Below are 22,192 nucleotides of genomic sequence, written 5' to 3'. Positions count from 1 at the left end.
CGCCCTAACACTAACATCCACAGAACCGCACACTTACCTGACCCGCTCCCTAATCCTAGCTCACCTAACCCGCCCCCTAACCCTAACCTACACACAATCGCACACTTACCTGAACCTGACCCGTAACGCTCCAACATATTGAATGCTGAAAACAGCGAAGCCACAGCAGTGGCCCACCAAATTCTTTCCCTGGGAAAGAATTCGATGTCCTGCACCTTCGCTGTTTTCAGCGTTCGACATTACGGGTTCGATATTATAACATTCGATGTTAGAGAACTTCAATGTTATAATATAGACCCCTTTATTAAAGGAAAGATGGGTTAGAAGAACACTGCCAAGGATTTTATTTGCAATAGAGAGTAAGATTTGCAATAGAGAGTAAGATATCATGCTACATAATTTCTGCACATGATTCTGGCATTATGTCTTCTGGAATTACTCATTATTCTGAATTTACAGAATGGGCAGTTTGAAGTTCAATACGGCTTCCTTGCCCAGCTGATTTATTGCATACTTGACATGTTTGATGGCACATTTTGTTTCTTCTGTAGAAGAAGTAACACGAAATTGTATTCTTTGGTGCTGGAGGAGAGATTTAGTAAGTATTTGAGATGTCTCACAGTTCAGGAGTGTTTCAAAGTATTTCCTCTGTCTAGCTTGAGTAGTTTAATTTATAAAGGCATGGCATCCAGATCTAAGCAGATCATAGTCCCACTATATTCAGCCCTCACTAGACCAATAATTGAGTAAATTGAGTACAGTGCACCCTTAGGCATGTCCCTAACCAGGTATTTGCAACAGCTGGAGCAGCAACAGAGGTTCCTCACTAAGAGAATACAGGGTGTGAATAATATGTCTTTTGCTTACTGCATCAAAGCCCTGTCCCTGTCTCCTACAGTCGATTTAGGGGCAATCTATGCCTATCCTACAAGGCATTCTCTGATCCATCCCTGATGGATCTACTACACATTCACAAAGTAGGCAGCACTAGAATTACCTGATCTATGAATCTAAAGCTCATCTGTGACATAAACAAAACATGTTGTAGGAACATATGTATCTCAGAGATTACCCCTTCTCTGGAACACACTCCTCATTCATGTGAAGCAGAGCTCTTCCCTCACCTATTTAAATTAAATTTGGACAAATGGTTCGAAAATTGCCAATTCACCCTTGTTGCTTGTGGCCCTTATGGAGAGGGGCAGCTTATACCTTAAGGTACAGACATGTACCAACGTCACTGTAGTCCATGGGCACCAATAAATGGGAAAACTGTGGCATGAATGATTAGGCCTAAAAAGGCTCTAGGGCCATTAGCCTAATAATCTCCTATAATTCTAGTTCTGTTTAGTAGTATCAGGTCATCTTGAAGTCAGAGGAAAGTAGGATCATAACACCATAGACTAAAAGTGTTCTTTTAGCATAATAATAATAATAATAATAATAATAATAATAATAATAATAATAATGATAATAATAATAATAATAATAATAATAATGATAATAATAATAATAATTATTATTATAATAATAATAATGATAATAATAATAATAATAATAATGATAATAATAATAATAATAATGATAATAATAATGACAATAATAATAATAATGATAATAATAATAATAATAATAATAATAATAATAATAATAATGACAATAATAATAATAATAATGATAATAATGATAATAATAATAATAATAATAATGATAATAATAATAATGATAATAATACTTACTTGTTAACCAGGAAGGCCCACTGGACAAACAGTCCCTTTTCTGGGGTGACCAGGAGCAATGTCTGAGTCAGTGACTTGTTTAAGGTCACACAATAGGCAAATGAGTGCTGAGGGAATCAAACCCTCTACTACAGGAGTTAGAGCTCATAGCTTTATTCCTCTATGGCAAAATTCCGGACTCAAGAAGCGTAGAAGATGCACTCCATGTCATAGTTGTCAACATAAAGTTAAAATCTACAGGCATTAACTTGCCATATAGTTTTCGTATTCCTGATCGTTGAGCTTCTGCCTTGAGCAACTGGTGCGACTTTTTTCTGTTGCTGGTATAAACTAACATCTTGCTATGTGCAATGAATGCTTCTTTTCAGTTTAATGTCTTGAATCAATGTCATTTCCATTAACCCACTCCCAATGATGTTGGGTGGTATGATCACTGAATTCAACATATCAAGTGGACTGCACTATTGAACTCTTTCCAATGTATCTCAAAGTCTGCATCAGCTGTTTGCATGGTAGAGAACCTTGCTTGGAGACATTGGAGAGAAACATTTCAAACTTTTGAGTTATGGGAATTGGCATTAAATTTATTTTCTCTTTTGGTTGGCATTTTGGTTGCCTTTATTATCTCTGAGGGATATGAGTGTTTTTGACTAATCTGATAAATTACTGCTTAGTCAACCAGTCAACATCACTTCTTATGGCCTTTGATGTGGACATCCTGTTTTTTAAACACCTTTATAAAATTATCACTTAACACATAGGCAAACATGCATTAACAGAAAAGAAAAAAACATTTAATATTTTTCCATTTAAATACAGTATACCTCACATTTATGTCCCTTGCTACTATTATTAGTCCAACATTACAAAACATGCTGTATTCCTGCCTTCCCTTAAACCTCACTCCTCCTCCTGAACTTTATTATGCATGTATTGTTTTAACAATTTCCATTTATTTCTTGTAATTTGCTCTTTTTCTTTTTTAAAAGATCCCTTTTCCAGTTCTTGTATTTCTTTTATACTATTCAATACATCACATACAGTTGGTGTAGACTTTGATTTCCATTTTTTAGTGATTGTTTTTTTATTTTTGGCAGCCAACAGAATTAAACTTAGCAAGGCCTTACTGTGTCTGGACAATTCAGATGCTGTGTCCCAGCTTAAAAGAACCATTTCCTTATTTACAACCATGTGCTCACCCAATATTTCTGATAGAGTACTATGTAGGACATTTTTAAAATCTGCCAGCTCATTACACTCCCAAAACATATGTTCCCTGTTACCTCTTTCTTCTCTATCACACCTCCAACATATGCTAGCTACATGAGGAAAAATTCTTTGAATTCTGCTTGGAGTATCCTAAACCTTCTGGACTTGGTTGCATACTTGGGAGCCATACATATATCTTTCCACTGTTTTCTTCTAAATTGCTTTTCCAGTCTCCTTCTGACCTCCTTTAATTCATCCATTTAGTTATAATAAAATATTTTATATGCCCTAATAATTTTCCCTTTTTAAGAGCTGTTCCTGTCCTAGATTCAACTAAAAATTGTACCAGAGCAGGTCTTCCATTTAAATCCCCCTATCTCTTTTTCTTTGCCTGTACTCTTAGATGAAGCCATGGCAGGGAACATTTAAATCCCCCCATCTCTTTTTCTTTGCCTGTACTCTTAGATGAAGCCATGGCAGGGAACATTTAAATCCCCATCTCTTTCTCTTTGCCTGTACTCTTAGATGAAGCCATGGCAGGGAACATTTAAATCCCCATCTCTTTCTCTTTGCCTGTACTCTTAGATGAAGCCATGGCAGGGAACATTTAAATCCCCCATCTCTTTTTTTTTGCCTGTACTCTTAGATGAAGCCATGGCAGGGAACATTTAAATCCCCATCTCTTTCTCTTTGCATGTACTCTTAGATGAAGCCATGGCGGGGAACATTTAAATCCCCCCATCTCTTTTTCTTTGCCTGTACTCTTAGATGAAGCCATGGCAGGGAACATTTAAATCCCCATCTCTTTCTCTTTGCCTGTACTCTTAGATGAAGCCATGGCAGGGAACATTTAAATCCCCATCTCTTTCTCTTTGCCTGTACTCTTAGATGAAGCCATGGCAGGGAACATTTAAATCCCCATCTCTTTCTCTTTGCCTGTACTCTTAGATGAGGCCATGGCAGGGAACATTTAACCCCCCATCTCTTTTTCTTTGCCTGTACTCTTAGATGAAGCCATGGCAGGGAACATTTAAACCCCCATCTCTTTTTCTTTGCCTGTACTCTTAGATGAAGCCATGGCAGGGAACATTTAAACCCCCATCTCTTTCTCTTTGCCTGTACTCTTAGATGAAGCCATGGCAGGGAACATTTAAACCCCAATCTCTTTCTCTTTGCCTGTACTCTTAGATGAAGCCATGGCAGGGAACATTTAAACCCCCATCTCTTTCTCTTTGCCTGTACTCTTAGATGAAGCCATGGCAGGGAACATTTAAACCCCCATCTCTTTCTCTTTGCCTGTACTCTTAGATGAAGCCATGGCAGGGAACATTTAAACCCCCATCTCTTTCTCTTTGCCTGTACTCTTAGATGAAGCCATGGCAGGGAACATTTAAACCCCCATCTCTTCCTCTTTGTCTGTACTCTTAGATGAAGCCATGGCAGGGAACATTTAAACCCCCACCTCTTTCTCTTTGCCTGTACTCTTAGATGAATCCATGGCAGGGAATATATAGACCCCCATCTCTTTCTCTTTGCCTGTACTCTTAGATGAAGCCATGGCAGGGAACATTTAAACCCCCATCTCTTTCTCTTTGCCTGTACTCTTAGATGAAGCCATGGCAGGGAACATTTAAACCCCATCTCTTTCTCGTTGCCTGTACTCTTAGATGAAGCCATGGCAGGGAACATTTAAACCCCCATCTCTTTCTCTTTGCCTGTACTCTTAGATGAAGCCATGGCAGGGAACATTTAAACCCCCATCTCTTTCTCTTTGCCTGTACTCTTAGATGAAGCCATGGCAGGGAACATTTAAACCCCATCTCTTTCTCTTTGCCTGTACTCTTAGATGAAGCCATGGCAGGAACATTTAAACCCCCATCTCTTTCTCTTTGCCTGTACTCTTAGATGAAGCCATGGCAGGGAACATTTAAACCCCCATCTCTTTCTCTTTGCCTGTACTCTTAGATGAAGCCATGGCAGGGAACATTTAAACCCCCATCTCTTTCTCTTTGCCTGTACTCTTAGATGAAGCCATGGCAGGGAACATTTAAACCCCCATCTCTTTCTCTTTGCCTGTACTCTTAGATGAAGCCATGGCAGGGAACATTTAAACCCCATCTCTTTCTCTTTGCCTGTACTCTTAGATGAAGCCATGGCAGGGAACATTTAAACCCCCATCTCTTTCTCTTTGCCTGTACTCTTAGATGAAGCCATGGCAGGGAAGGCAGTCTCTGGCCTGCAATCCAGATGTCTTCTTGGCCTCATCCCCCATTATTACCTTTCCTGCTTGGGTTATTTGCTCCAAATATCTTGGTTCCTTTGCCAGGTTTTTCCAACAAATTCCATACCCTATTACCTATTTTTATACACCTACATGTAGTCATCTCTATTGGCAATATCTCCTTTCTACATTCTTGTATTGGCTTAATTCTCAGAATGTGTTCTGCTACTTTACAAATTTAATATTCTTTATTGTTGTTATTATCCCCCTTAAGGATCTGCATCCAAAATCCCACTCTATCTCTATTTTTTAAACTTCCCCATTGCTTCATCATCATCTCTTTTTACTTTGAAATATAACCTTCTGCTTTTGTTTTGTAAATAAGCCTTAACTGTGTAGCTCTAAAATATCCCTTGAGCTCAACTAAACCTAAATATTCTTTTGCAGGGATCAACGTTTCCCACTTTTAACTCTTGCTGTCTTTCCCTCCCAGATAAATTCCTTCAATTAATTATTAATTATTGTCCACAACCTCTCTTCGGTTTGATAAAAGTATACCTGACCCATATATAAGACTAATATATAAGACTAAAGAGAAGCCGCGGTGGTGCAGCGGTAGCGTTGTTGCCTCACAGCAAGAGGTTCTCCCATTTGATTCTTGTCTGGAGGGCCTTCTGTGTGGAGTCTGCATGTCCTCCCAGCGGTCGAGTGGCGTTCGAAAGACATGCGTAGAATGGGCGTGCCTTTGTTGAAGGTTGGGCATCGAACTAGCACCTCGGCACCCGCAAAAAATCTACTGCCAATCATTAGCAGACCACAGTTTTGCTGTGGCGATCCCTAACTGGGAAAAGCCGAAAGAAAAACAACATATAAGACTAAAGAGACTAAAAACATTTTTACTGTGTGAATCTTACTATCCATACCCATAAACAAGAGTTTCCATTTTCTCAATTTTTGTATTTTTTGTTTAGTCGCTTCCCACATATCCTTAGCTGCTATAACAGAAGCCTTTTTAATCCATATTCCTAAACACTTAATTTTATCATGTCCCCATAAATATGGGAATTGGTGAACCAATTTGTGTGTGGGCACTTAATTTATGGCTACAGCCTTTGGTTTATCTTTATTAATTTTATATCCCCAAAAGACTTGAAACTGTCGCAAAATATCCGCAACACTGAGATGTCCTTTTCTGGGTTTATCAGGTACAAAATGATATCGTCTGCAAATAAAGCCAACTTTTCTTGATTACTGTACCAATTATATCCTGTATTTCTGAATTCCTTATTCTCTTTATTAGTGGCCCTTGTGTTCGGTAGCCTTGTAAACACCTATGAACCTAGGAATATATCTAAAACCTTTGCAGGATCTCTGCTATTTCTCTTGTTATAAGTTCCTTAATTGTGGCAAAAACCCTTTCAGCATTCTTTTGCCCAAGCAGTAGTAGTATGTCTTTCGGCTTATCCCGGTTAGGGGTCGCCACAGTGGAACTCCAGTCTGCTAATGATTGGCAGTTGATTTTTATGGTGCCAAGTTGCCAACCCGACGCCCGACCTGCAAAGAAGGCACACCTGTTCACGCATGCACCTACCTGCATGTCTTTAGATGTCGTTTGACCATGGGGAGGACATGCAGACTCCACACAGAAAACGCTCCAGCTGAGAATCGAACGGGAGAGGCTCTTGCTGTGAGGCGCCACTGCTAACCTAAACACTTAGCGACAACACTAACCACTGCACGACTGCAGACTATATGTACACTTAGTGTAATCTGTCTGAGTGACTAGAAAGCACAAAAAATGAGATAAGAATGTTCTTGAATACATATCATGCACACTTAGTGTATTGAATGTGGCCTATTAGTTCCTGATCATAGATAGTTATTGGATGTGTATTGAAACTTTCCCTTAAATGCACATGTTCCAGTGAAATATAATTTCTATCTAGTCTACCTCAGTTTCTTGGGGAATAATATGTAACTTCTGTCCAAGTTCCTACTACTGAATTAATATCTTCCATACCAAATATTTTCATAAATTTCTTCAAAAATCTCCATGTTTTTGTTATATTGTCTGTTCTACATCTCCCAGATACAGCCTCACTATTGCAAATAAAATTCCAGTCCCCACCTATAAATAATATTCAATGCTGAATGCTGATTGCTTCTTCCAAAATGTTCCTAAGCTCCATAATAGCAGTTTTTGATGGAATATGAATACATGCCATTGTAATCTTCCTCCCTTGCCAGTAGCCCCGTACAGCCATAAATCGTCAGTGTCTCACAGCACCTTAATATGCTATCATGAAATCATGGATTTCATACCGAGCTCTCCTCAGATATCAATATCCTGTTGAAAAAGTTAGCTCCATGCACTAGAAAGAATTACAATTGACTCTTTGATCTTAACTCTTTACTGCACAAACAGTTGAGAAAAAGGAGAACCCCACTATTGGCAAAATTTCACCCACATTTCCTTGATTTATTGTCACTCATTGAAAGTGCTGTCAATCAACAGATACCTTCCTCTTCCTTTGCCATCCCCTTCCATGGCCATCCATGTACTGTAGAGGAGGATGCTCCTTTTAGGAGGAGTGAGTGACATTTTCATGTGTGTAGCATTCCAGGGTCTTGGAAGGCTGTAAGGACTCAGCCTTTGCACTGGGCAACCATCCCTAACAATGACAGATTTTTGTGATTTGGTTTCAATCACACCACTCCTAGTGTAGCCCAGGACTCTGACCATGGGATCTATCCAGTGTAGGGGAAACCTTTAGAAGATGTAAAAGACAGGTACCAAAAATTACAATAGTTAAGTAAGACAGAAGATAAAATCTTTACAATTTATTTTTTATTATTTATTTATTTTATTTTACATTTGTTAACCGGGAGAGTCCGACTGGATACATGTCCATTTTCAGCGGAGGCCTGGGGAGAAAAGCTCCAGGTACATAACAGACATATGAACATTGTTAATGCAAAAAAATACAAAATATGTTGCACTGCTTCAACAGAGGCCTTTAAAGGAGACTAATCAACAAAGACATTTAAATATAGAGTCCAAGAAGAGAGAGCCAGCCAGAAACAAATGTCATTTAATCAATTGCCAATACTAATGATTCAGAGCAAATATTTCCAGTTGATGTCTGTATTCAGCGTTATATGTCTCAGGGCATCAAATTTAAGAATAAATACTTTCCTTTATTCAAAAGAAATCACCAAGTGTCACTCCCTCTGTCACTTACATAGACTTGTTCTAAAACAGTGGCTCATAAACATAAAAAGTTTCTACTATGTACTGTATTAACATATAGTGCCAGTGGGCTCTCAGATCTGCTGCATTCAATGTCCCTGACATGCGCCTCTAATTTAACTTTAAACTTTCTAGTAGTCTCACATATATAATATAGGTGACATTAGCATGTTATGACATGCACTTTTGTTTTCACATTTCAATGGGCTGAAAATCAGCCCTACCTAGGTTTCCACTACCCAAAATCCCAGACTATCACTACATCAATATCAAACAATACTGACCATTTCATAATTCCCCACATACCTGACCCCACCATTAATAAAAACTACCAACCCGATTAGACCCAGGTAAATCAGCCCTAAAACTAAACAGTACCAAAAATGTATAAACAAAATTATGAAACTCATAGTTAGCTTACATTACAGACTGACAATGGATGGAGACATCCACCCAAACCCTGGCCCATCCTCACCTGCTGATTCCAGTTCTCAAACTAATATTCCTTCTAACATAACACTGCCTGATAGGTCCCCTAATTCTCTCCTGACCTGCCAACTAAATATCAGAAGCATAAACGATAAGGTCCATAATCTGCATGCCCTCTTAGCAGTTTACTCCCCTGATGTATTATGTCTTATGGAGACCTGGCTAAAACTGGTAACTAAAGACAATGAGGTAATACCACCAGGGTATGACATACTTAGAATAGATCATACTACTGGGAAGGGTGGTTGGGTAGCTGTACGGTAACAATGAGGTAATACCACCAGGGTACGACATACTTAGATTAGATCATGCTACTAGGAAAGGTGGTGGGGTAGGTGTACTGTAACAATGAGGTAATACCACCAGGGTACGACATACTTAGATTAGATTGTACTACTAGGAAGGGTGGTGGGGTAACTATACTGTAACAATGAGGTAATACCACCAGGGTACAACATACTTAGATTAGATTATACTACTAGGAAGGGTGGTGGGGTAGCTGTACTGTAACAATGAGGTAATACCACCAGGGTACGACATACTTAGATTAGATCATACTACTAGGAAGGGTAGTGGGGTAGCTGTACTGTAACAATGAGGTAATACCACCAGGGTACAACATACTTAGATTAGATCGTACTACTAGGAAGGGTGGTGGGGTAGCTGTACTGTATAAAAATACACTAGATGTTACTACGGTCTCCCTACAACCACCCCAGTTTAATAATACAGAAATTCTTATTACCAAACTACAGATTAACAATAACAAATGCATAAACATTGTCTGCGTTTGCATTCCCCCAAGTAATAGTACAAACACCCTAGAGGACATCCTCCACTGGTTATCCAGTACCTACCCCTAAGAAACTATGGTGCTTGGAGATTTTAACATTGATTGGAACACCTGTTCCTTGGAATCTCCTACAACCCATGTCAACCTACATGGTTTTATGCAGCTCATATCCTCCCCCACCAGGATAGGCAAACCCAATAACAAAGACAGTATCCTAGATTGGATACTTATCAACAGCCACCCCTATATGTACAAGTCAGAGACCCTCCAAGATGACCTAAGTGACCACTTACTTATGTACATTATCAAGCACAAGGTGGACAACCCCCACCAGACCACCTTTAAAACCATCAGAAATAATAAGAACTTAAACTCCACCAATTTTCAAAATGAACGTAAAGCTTGCAATTGGTCAGTCCTAAAGCACCTTTCACTGGACGATGCAGTAGAATACTTTAATTCCATATTCTTTACTATTCTTAATTCTCATGCTCCCGCTCGCTCCATTAGAACCAAAACAAAAACTGCCCCGTGGCTCTCAGAAAAGACAAAATGTAAAATCACAGCTAGAAATAAGGTATGGGACAAATGTCATGCCACAAAAGACCCACTAGATCAACTCAGGTACCGACAGCTAAGGAATCACACAAAAAAATCTATTATACTAGACAAAAAAAACTTCTACTACCATCTTCAACAAAACATCACAACAAACCTCAAAAGTTTTGGGCAGGAATAGACATACTTCTTCACCCAGGACAGTCCTCTACTCCTACCCCATCAGCTTCTAACCATAAATCCCCAGAGGATATTGAAAATACCTTCAATAGTTTCTTCACAGAGACTATCCAGTCCCTAGCCAGCCAAATGGCACCTAGCTGCTCCAATCCAAATTCTGCCACAGCCAATACCCCACTATCCTTTAGCTTTCAGCCTGTTTCTACATCACTTATCAGATCTCTAATTCTCTAATTAAGAAATTAAAACTAACTACTAGCAGATGATCTCCTCCCACCAGAGTATCTGCAAAAAGCAGCAGATGCCATAGCATACTCCATCTCCATCATAATCAACAGAGCCTTATCTGAAGCCACCATCCCCCTCCATTTGGAAAATATCTCATGTAATACCACTCCATAAAGGAGGCAACTCCTTCGAAGTGTCAAACGTTAGACCCATAGCTATTCTGTCACCATTGGCTAAAATTATGGAGAAGTGTGTCCATAAACAACTTATGCATTATCTTACCCAGAATTAGCTGCTGACTAACTCTCAGCATGGTTTTAGGCCACACCACAGTACCACCTCAGCCCTCTTATCCTTCTCTAACACCGTAAACCATAACCGAAATAATAGCAAGCTTTCCTCAGCCCTCTTTTTAGATCTCTCCAAGGCCTTTGATATGGTCAACCACCTAATACGCATGCACACCCTTAAGGCATTTTCACTAAATAGCCGTGACTTCATTGGTTTCAATCTTACCTGTGTGGTAGACAATCCTATGGCAGGGCAAACTATCAGCCCATCTTCTCATCACCCTAGGTGTCCCCCAGGGCTCCATACCAGGATCCCTTCTTTTCTGTCTCTTTATTAATGACCTTCCCACAGTCATCCCAAATGCTATCTGTATCCAAGGTGCGGATGACTCCACCTTGATTTATTCAGCCACCTCCCCGACAGATCTAATGACATTAACCCAGAATACTTTCAATATAGTTGAAAACTGACTCTCTAACCATCAGCTGATATTAAACCCTAACAAAACAAAGTTGCTTATTTTCTCCCTCACTTGTAAGTCTTCCTCACTACACTTTACAATAGAATCTAATAATGGTAGCATTATCTCCCCAGATGTGCAAACCAAACTCTTAGGTGTCACAATAGACAACACCCTCAAATTTGATCCATGTCAGTCAAACTGTCAAAACCATTAACAAAACACTTGGCTCCCTCTATAAGATCGTACCTTTCCTTACTCCATTTGCTAGGACTGCTATTGCTCATTCCCATCTACCCTCCACTCTTCTCTATGTCTCTCCTCTACTCACTAATTTGAACAAATCCACTCTTAGCAAACTCTCCAGCTGTTATAACCATATTGCTAGATTTGCAACAGGCACAGCCTATGGGACCCACCACTGTCACAACCTAAATCTTCTGGGGTGGCTAGAATGGCCTAGCCTACTTCAGTGCAACCAGCTTATAATTGCCCAATAAAGGTCTCACCCACCCTGATAATACGCCTGCACTTAAAAATGTCATCAACCCTTATAGCAACCTGAGGTCACTTTACTCTTCTAATAAACTACCGGTTCAAACATGCAAAATCAACAAATCTGCTGGGGACTCTGTTTGCTAACTCTGTTGGCAAAACTTGGAACTGTCTTCCTGCTGATCTTACTCTTGAACCCTCTCTTACTCAGTTCAAAAAAAGCCAAGTCGCTGCCTATGTCCTTGTTCAAAACCCGACTAGATCCTTCTCTATAGTCTGTAATCATGTTACATTGTCTAGTCAATTTTCAACACTGTTTTAAAAATGTATGATTATATTACCTGCTTTCTCAACTGGAGCCTGTAAGCTGTATGTAACTTGTAATCATTTTGTGATTTTTTACTGTATGTTCTACCTTGGAGCTTTTCTCCTCAGGCCTCCACTGAAAATGGACATGTATCCAGTCGGACTATCCCTGTCGACAAATGTAAAATAAAATAAAATAAATAAAATATACCATCCAGTTACCTTATGTGTTATTCCATCTATTTTCTGGATAAATAAATAAAGGAATAACCACAGGGTTAAGTATCATGAGGTCAGCTATAAATCTGATTGAGAGTTCAGTATCAGAATGTACTGTGTGGTTTCTGTTCAACTAATCTGAAATGTTTCAAGTCCTCCATATGACATCTTTTAATGCTCTTTCTACTATATGCCTAAATAAATCGTTCATGTGGAGCATACAGCAGCAGGAGTATGATTAACTGGAGTATTTTTTCAGCAAGTGCATTATAATGCATGGCAGAATAAACCTATACAGTTTCATCCTGGCTTGTGTGAATGTAACCGTAAGAGTCTTCCTTAGTACTGATCACACTGACAACCACTGTTTTTTGTAGTTGGGTTCCAGTGAGTCCTTCAAAGTGTGGGGCACAGTTTTATCCCTATGCTCTGACCTAGTATAAGGAGAATCTTTAGGCTAGGCCTTCCATTGAGTGCATTGGGTATGGTTCTCTGGGGGATAGAGTACTGTCATCCCAGATGCAACTTGCATCCAATACGCTGATGACTCAGCTTTGATCTGCTCGGCCTCCTCCTCGACATACCTCTAGACCTTATCCCAGATAACCTTCAACACAGTCGAAAATTGGCTCTCCGATCATCATCTGCTGTTGAACCCTAACAAAACTAAGCTACTGGTTTTCTCCCCCACTCGTAGGTCCACTCCACTTTCCCTTAATATAAAATCCGACAATGGTACCATTATTTCCCCAGATGCCCATACTAAACTCTTAGGGGTAATAATAGAAAATAACCTCAGATTTGATAAGCATGTCAACCAAAGCGTCATAACCATTAATAAGAAACTCGGATCACTATATAAAAATAAACTTTTTCTAACCCTGTCAGCCAGGACAATCATTGCCCACACTCATCTACTCTCTGCCCTTCTCTATGCCTCCGCTGTACTCACTAACTTGAACAAATTTGATCTTAGCAAATTCTCAAGCGGCTATAACCACATTGCCATGTTTGCCACCGGCTCCACATATAGGACACACCACTGTCATAACCTTAACCTTCTAGGGTGGCTAGAATTGCCCAGCCTACTTCAGTTCAATCAACTCATAGTAGCACACAAGGTTCTCAACCAACCTGAAAATACACCTGCCCTTAAAAACATTATTAATTCCTATAGTAACTCTAGGCTACTTTGCTCTTCTAACAAACTGCTGGTTCAAACGCTCAAAACTAACAACTCAGCAGGTGACTCCCTGTTTGCCAACTTTGGAATTCACTTCCAGCTGACCTGAGTCTTGAACCCTCATTATCTCAATTCAAAAAAAGTTTCAAAAGGCATTTTACTACACACTGGCTATGTCTCTGTTCCAATCCTGACTAGCTCCTTTTTTCTAAAGTGTTCTAAATTACACTGTATGCAATACCTAATTTCGCTCATAACGAATAGTGTAAAACCTTACTTGTTTTTAATTATGATAGACTGTAAATCTTTTTAGTCTTCTATGAGGGCAATACTGATGCACCCTGTAAGTCATGTCTTTTTTTCTTGTAATGTGTCAAGCATTACCTTGTATTGTGTAAAGGTTTATCTGTAGTATTGGAGCTTTACTCCCCGGGCCTCTGCTGAAAATGGACGTGTATCCAGTTGGACTATCCCAATCAACAAATGTACAATAAATAAATAAATCCTCCTGGTCGTGGCTGTGGAATTCCAGTAATGCTGGAAGCTGCAGACTAGGGATCAGATCTTTCTGGATCCTTCAGCAACTCTTCATGTATGGTCCTCAGTATTGGGGAGGAGTTGAGATCTGGTTGTGACTTTGGCAGATACTCCTGTGAGTGAGCTGCCCTCCATCCTGTCAAGGAGGACCTACTTCTTCTTTTTCACTTGTAAAGGTAAATTTGACTGTGGACCTCTAGTGGGGGTAAGAAAGAGCTGGTCTAGGGCATTGGAATTAATGAACTCCAGGAAACGGTGCGCAAGTGTATTGGTACATGAGTAGTTTTCCCAGTTAATGGAGGAGTAGTTGAAGTCACCTAGTAAGAGAGTGTTAGGTTGGACCCTAATATTCTCCAGGGTGCTTAGATGTGGAGTGTGAGTCTTGGGGCATGGTTGAGGACCTATAGCAGGCTACGACCTGAATCGCTGTCTTACCTAATGTTAGCTGCACCTGAAGTATCTCTGATGCATTATGTTGGGCTACCAGTCTGGAGTCGTGTGCATCCTTTACAAATATGGAAACACCACCGTCTTTGGAGCTTCGGTCCAAGTTCTGGGACCGAAAGGTGTGGAATGAGTTATAGCCTGAAAGTGCAGGGGTGCTTTCTGCTACCTTGAATTTGGTCTCTGTTACAGCACAAATGTCGATGTTCTCCATTTTAAGGAGTGCTTCGAGCGAGTGCATTTTGAAATTTAGACTTCTAGCGTTGAACAGCATGATCCTCAGATTTCATTTGTTTGTAGCTGTTACCGTGATAATTTGGTCTTTGGAACACCGCCTTAAAAAGGCACTATAGGGGTGGCAAGAGCCTTGGCTAGTATCTGGAAGCCCAGGGGTGACAGATGTACACCATCTCTGGCAAAGCATCGAGGTCTGTCAGTCATGTCATCTCAGGCAGACAGATACTGGATCCCTTAGAATGACACCAGAAACTTAGCCAATTGTTGAAATCAATAATTTTCTGCTTGTACTGTGGTATCATTCTGGGTGATGGCAGGATGCTGCTCAGGGCTAGGGTCATACCTGCCTGGGCTACATAATCCAAGAGCTCCTCCATGTCTCTTTTCATATAGTCCAGGGAGGTGTGTCTCAGATCATTCACACCCACATGTACAGTGACAGAGTCATATTTGTACCTGTTGTTGAGGGACCTGAGTGCATGCATTATGTGATGGATCTTGGCTGACTGTTATTTTCTCCTTATTCAATCTAGTCAGTCGGACATCAGTATGCCTCACTATCGAGTCACCTATGACTAGTGTGTTGGGCATGCTGTTTTGCCTTAATGGCTTTGGTTGAGTGGCACACTGTTTAGGAGAGTTATGTGTCTCGTGATTAGTGTTGTGTTGTGGTGGTCAAGTGCATTTCTGCCTTGGAGGTCTCTGCTGCTTTTGTAGATTTTTATTGAGAGCCTCTGCGAAGGTGGGTGTGTGGTTTGTGTTTTTATGTGAAGGCAGTGCTGGTTTGTGTTCTGGAAGGCTATGTGTTCCATGTGGTGTGGTGCAAATGTTGACCTTCTCCTCTTGACCAGCTATACCGGTCTTGGCTGGAGAGTGCATGGCTTCCAATTTGGATATATAAGTGCATCTCTCGCAAGTCTGAGTGTTGGGAGGTAAGAGGAGAGGGTTGTTGGTGTACATGAGGCAGTTGCTACATTGCCTCAGGATGCCCAAGTTCACCAGGTTAATAGGAGAAAGCACAGGGAGCTGACCTTTAGACATGCCTGGAGGGGTGTACATTGATAATAAGTACTGGATCTGTTTCCTTGTGAACGTTTAGTGCTGGTAGCACTTTTGTGTGCTACAATAATTGCTAGAAGAAGTCTGGTAAAGTGCTAGACTAATTAATATAAGTGCAGGAGAGGAGAGAACTAGTATATCTAAGGGACAAATTGAAAAGCAGACTTTGGCACCGCTCAGGAGCTTACAAACAGTCTTGGATACAGCAAGTCTGTATCTGGACTAGACTAGTTACAGGAAAGGTGGGAAACAAGCACAAATGTGGGCTTTTAAACCAGAAAGTTGAGAGATATGGAAAAACTGCCCAAACGGCCAATAAACTACAATTTCTGGGCCAGAAATCACTCCTCTTGTGGTAGATAGGCTACCTAGTGCTTACCGCTCCCACTGATAAGCTAGAAGGCTTCCCACCAACACAGAAAGGCTTGAGGGGCTCAGAAGCTTACAAACAGTCCTGGATATAGCAAATCTGTATCTGGACAAGACTAGTTACAGAAAAGGGGGGAAACAAGCGCAAACACTGGCTTTTAAACCAGAAATTTGAAAGAGATGGAAAAATGCCCAAATGGCCAATGAGCGACACTGCAGGGTTGTTCCCCTTTGTGTTTCTCCTTCCCAACAAAGCTCTTAACATTTATTGCCAAAGTTAGAGGCAGAGCAATAAATAATTAGGTGAAAAGGCCCTAAGTTAAGGATAATTTTTTTATATATTTGTACTAGTAACTTAGAACTACTCAAATGACTTTTCAGTTTTAAGACGGATGAATCAAAAGTTAAAGAAAAAATAGGGGTGTCTCTCCAAAATCTGGATAGTTGAGAAGCATGCTTCCCAATCTGCTAGTGGCAATGGCAGTCCCAACCTTCAGGGGGTGGGGGTGAAGGGTAGTACTCGGGATACTTGGATTAGAAACTGATGGAGCAACAGTGAACAGCTGTTAGTTGGCTGGATCAGTGTACACAGGAGCCAATAAAGGATATTTGATGCTAGAGCTGAGACAAAAGTCTTACTATAACAGTTGCTGCATGACGATCATCCTCCTTGTTGGGTCAGAGTTACCTTCCCTCTGTATTGTTCAAGGTGGTCAGTCTTGTAAGCTGTCATCACTTTGACTTCCCTGTGAGTAAAGTAGGTGTATAGTAATATATCACTTAATAGTAGGTATGCTAATTCTCATTGTTTTTTTTCCACTTGGTTTGCAAGAAGGTGCCTACTGATGGACATGGGGTGAGCTAACTGCCATAGGGGGAGAGCATGGTCATACAGTTAGTATGAGGCATTAGTCATACATTGCTAAGGGAGCTTCCAAAGAAAGATGCCATGTTTTGGTTGGTGGAGAGACTATCCCAGCTGTAGGAAACATCAAGTAAGGACCTCTGCACAAATGATACAGTAAGTGTAAAAGTCGTTCGGCTTTTCCCAGTTAGGGGTCGCCACAACAGAACTCCGGTCCGCTCATGATTGGCAGTGGATTTTTACGGTGCCAAGTTGCCAGCCCGGCGCCCAACCTTCAAAGAAGGCACGCCCATTCACGCTCGGACCTACCTGCATGTCTTTAGCGTCCGTCGACCGTGGGAAGGACATGCAGACTCCACACAGAAGGCGCTCCAGCTGAGAATCGAATGGGAGAACCTCTTGCTGTGAGGTGACAACGCTAACCGCAGACATACAGTAAGTGTATATCTGTTATTTTTTTTTCTTGTTTATGTAATGACCATATGCTTATAACTGCTTCTAGACATACATGTTCCTAGATCTGATGCCGCACTTCCTTAAGCAAAACAGCTACATTGTTCCTGAACCCTTCATCCATTACTCATCTTCTGTTACAAAGGAACTATTTCACCTGTCATTTACATAATATTACACCACTGTATGATAATGCCGCATTCATACTTTGCTGTATGAGGACAGATACATTGCTTTTTGAAGTACTGTGTAACAATATACTGTAATTCTTCAACTGAAAGTTCTGAGCATGTTTTAGAGATAGAAGCTATTGTTTTCTACACATTACTTGTCGTGTTCTTTTCAGGAGTTTGAAAGCAGAGAGAGAAAGTTCTTGGATGAACAAAGTTTCAAGCAAATTGTTAAAAAATGCCTGGGACTACGTACTGCTGTAAGTATTTAAGACAGAAGAAAAGAATTTCGGGCTGGGTCATGGGAAATGTTTTTAATAGAGCTGAGGATTTAAAAATGTTGACATTTTTATAACTTTCTGTGCTGGAGTCTGGTAATAAACTTTTACTCAAGTGTCAAGTGTTTGGTTCCTTACTGACTTTATAGAGAGTTCTATAATCCATAGCTCAGATCTCTGGCTTTAAAATTTCAGCAATTTTGTCTACATTGGTAGTCCTAGGAAACACAGTTTTACACTTTGTCTCGTTATACAAATAATTTCAGTGAAAAAAGTTTAATTACTTGATAGTAGACAAAAGCATCACAGTTAATTCACAATTCCATGTGTTCATATAATTCCTCACTCCTGCATGATTGTAATAGAATGCATTCTGTAGCTTGAATCAAGAGTTTGTTCTTCCTATCCTTCCAAGAAAGTGAAGTCTTTAGTTGGAAAACTTAAAACACGTTAACAGCAATGTTTTATTCTTTAAAACATGGTAAACAAACTTCATTTTTTGCTATCGGGAGTGAGAAGAAATTAATGAAAAGACACAAAAAGGAGGTAATGACTTTTTTGTGCTAGAAGGAGTAGAAGAAATAATTGTGGCACCTCTAATGATTTAATGGCTTTTAATATTTTTTGCTGCGTCTTCTTTCCAAGGCAAGACAGCTCAGCTATGCATTTTTCCTCACTGACAATAAGAATCAGACCTGTGTATTTATTAACAAAGGCAGCAAACAAATCTCAGAGAGAACATAATATGTATGTATTTCATTAACTTAACAGTGATTATTATGTCCAGTTGTTTTTGTAGACTTATTTATGAGTGTTTAGGATTTAGAAGCATTGGATACTTTTAGTCCTGTCTGATTTATAGTTAGTTTCCTCAGATTTGTATTAAATTGGAGTATGGGTTGTATTACATTTACATATCACTACTTATTATTGTATTTTAAGTTATTCCCTTACTTGTTTCAGAGTGATGAACAGATTGGAGAACTTTTTATGAAAATTGATTATTCTGCAAAAGGGGCCGTTCAGTGGGTAAGGAGTATTTTGTAGAAAACCATTTGCCATGAAATGCTTGTAATTTGTGTGCATAGCCATTTTACCAGTATACACATCTTATCCTACGGTTTAAGTAATGTGTGTTCTGCCTTCAGATTCCTTCTTACAAAACATTTTTTTTGTTTGTTTTTTTTATACTGGGTTTGTCAGCTAATGTGAGAAATAATTACTGCTGTATAGTTGCTTTTGCTTCTAAAATTAGTTTGTACTCTTTGACTGTAACTCACATAGTTTCTTTTAATTGTTCCTTTCCCAGCAGATATTATTAAAATGCTTCAAAGTTGTTTAGAAAGAAAAAGGTTACAGGTAGGTACTGAAAAAAATGCAACTGTGTCAGAGCTAGAAGAGGAAATATAATCTTCTAGTTGAAGGCAGATTAGCTTGTAATAGAGAGCTGCAGGTTAAAACAGTAAAAATAGATTGAAGAAAACTGTTCTGTAGCCCTCGTCTATTTTGTTGATGCTGCAACAGTGGAGAGAGAAAAAAAACATTTATTGTATCAGTAGAAGATTTGATAAGCAATATAGTCTAATCAACAATAAAATCTCTACAGACTTTTTTTAAAGAAGCAGTACTTTATTATACCACTGATTCAGAATAAAATTGTAATTATGTGGATATTACAAAATGCATTGCTAATTTTATATTGGAAGCAATTAAAAATGGATAACAGAGTTTTAATATTTACAACAAAAGCCAATGTCAAGCATGTAACATTTAGAAATGGAATAATTTTGATTTCAGATAATGGTCTTTCTGTTCACTGCCATCTTATTCACTCACACTTGCTCTACAATGGTCAGTTATTTTAGCAAGGTATCTTAACAAATAAAAAGTATAATTAAAGTATGATCTTTGTCTAGTTTGCTTGTTTGTCATTAGGCTACCATCTAGACAGCTAGAAGATGCTTTGGTATGAGAATCGTACCTCCCAGCTGTTCCTTATTTTACAGAATATCCCTGATTTTGCCTCATACTTTTATCCTGTCCATAACATTTTTGATTTTTTTGAGAAATCACTGAAGTTTACAGTTAGTAAATAATGCCATTCATTAGCGTTTCATGTGTATTATTGTTCATTATGCAATGACTGGCCATTAACATTCTAAAACGAGCACGTTGATTGGCCAGCCCAACCATTGTAAATCCAAGAATATGCCAACGGAAAAAGGTCCGGTCACCCAGACTTTTTCCGTTGGTATATTCTTTAATTTTAACTTTTATTTTCCAACAAAAATAAAAACAAAATTTGTAGTCCAGACTCCGGACATATGAGAGAGACACCATGCAGAAAATACAAGGGAAATTAGGTACGCTGTTTAAAACTAAAGACACGTACCAGATTTCCCTTGAATTTCCTCCATTCTGTCTCTCTCCTACCATAAACTTCCTGAACCTTTTTTTTAATTCAAAAAAAAGGAAGGAAAACTGAAGCAATGGAGATCTTTTCTCCGTTGCTTACTTTCCCAGTCACTGATATACTGGGTATGCATGGGAACACAAGTCCCATGTGCATGTGCAGTACATCAACACAAGGAAGCAGTATACCACCAGCTGCGGAAGAACAGTAATGTGCCATTATACAAAGACATTATTTAAGAAAAGTAAGTATTTTTTTTCTTAAATAATGTCATTGTATAATAGCAATAACTGACTCCATGGTTGTGGTATATTGAAATTTACCCACAGTTGGCTTTATTTAATCACTCGGGCTATGCCCTCGTAATTAAACCATGCCAACCGTGGGTAAATCTTCAATATACCACACCAGCGTCCCCAGTTATTGCTATTAAAAAATGCATGTTGATGCAAACTCTATTGTTTATTAACATTTGAAGTGAATTAAAATATTTATTTAATTAATTAATTAATTTATCTGACATTTGTTAACTGTGATAGTCCATCTGAACAAAAGCCCTTTTTCAGTGAGGCCCGGGGAGAAAAGCTCCACAGTGCAAGTAAGCAAAAAAATTTACAAAATTGAAGATGTTGTTGTTTGTCTTTTCGGCTTTTCCCAGTTAGGGGTCACCACAGTGGAACACCGGTCTGCTAATGATTGGCAGGAGATTTTTATGGTGCCGAGTTGCCAGCCCGATGCCCAACCTTCAGTGAAGGCACGCCCATTCATGCATGTATTTCGGAGGCCACTCGACCACGAGGAGGACATGCAGACTCCACACAGAAGGCACTCCAGCCGAGAATCGAACATGAGAACCTCTTGCTGTGAGGCAGCAATGCTACTGCTGTACCAAAGCTGAATACAGTGAAAAATTTACAATAAAACAGTTAAGCAAATATAGATAAAGCTCTACAGTACAATGCAGTGAGAGGCATAATAACATTGAAGAAAAAAACATAGCAAAGAAGTATACAATAAAACATTTGAATGAATTTACATAACATATTGGATTATCTTCAGATGGCAATTGTACAATACAGAGCAGTTCACAGGTTCATAGGTGTATACTAGGCTAATGAACCTGGAGCCTTTACAAGCCTAGCCCATAGGATTACCCTGGCATCGTACCACCTGACCTTAGTTCCCAGGGGTCTGTATTAAAATTTCGAACATTTACTTACCCGAACAGCTAAACGCCAACACATATTCCGTGAACCGCAAATACACCGAATGCCCTAAATCGCAAAAATCGAAATGTCATAGTTGTCCGAACCCACCGCCCGCTACCTACTACCTACACAAACAAACTAAATAAACCACATACATACATACACTAACCAAAACCCTACTTCTAACCCTAAACTAAATCCTACTTCTAACCCTACACTAAATCTTGCATATACCACCATGTATGCACTTAACTTAACCCGCACCCTAATCCTAAGGTCCGTAACTATAGCACACTTACCTTAAAAAGCTATACCCAAACAAGCTAAGTAATCCACACTCATACACTTAATAAAACCCTACTTCTAACCCTACACTAAATCTAACATACATTACCATCTATGCACTTACCTTAACCCGCACCCTAACCCTAAGGTCCATAACTATCACACACTTACCTTACGGAGCTATACCGCAGAAGGGCCAACCATGACAATTCGACGTTTCAGATTTCGTGCTTCAGAACGATCAATGTTTTCA

General features: G+C 39.4%; 1 protein-coding gene across 1 annotated transcript in view; it reads left to right on the top strand.

Annotated features, from left to right (window-relative positions):
- Positions 1-22,192, top strand: part of LOC122803568 (WD repeat-containing protein 49-like) — a 1,120,011-nt gene that overhangs the window by 157,946 nt on the left and 939,873 nt on the right. Inside the window, exons 4-5 of the mRNA XM_044073240.1 lie at positions 17,932-18,015; positions 18,997-19,062. Of these exons, the coding sequence (XP_043929175.1) occupies positions 17,932-18,015; positions 18,997-19,062 (150 nt within the window). The remainder of the gene's footprint in view (positions 1-17,931; positions 18,016-18,996; positions 19,063-22,192) is intronic.

This window comes from Protopterus annectens, chromosome 5.part1 (assembly GCF_019279795.1).
Source record: "Protopterus annectens isolate FY-2018-M chromosome 5.part1, PAN1.0, whole genome shotgun sequence".
Lineage (NCBI taxonomy): Eukaryota > Metazoa > Chordata > Ceratodontiformes > Protopteridae > Protopterus > Protopterus annectens.
This window is presented reverse-complemented; position numbering and strand designations above follow the sequence as displayed.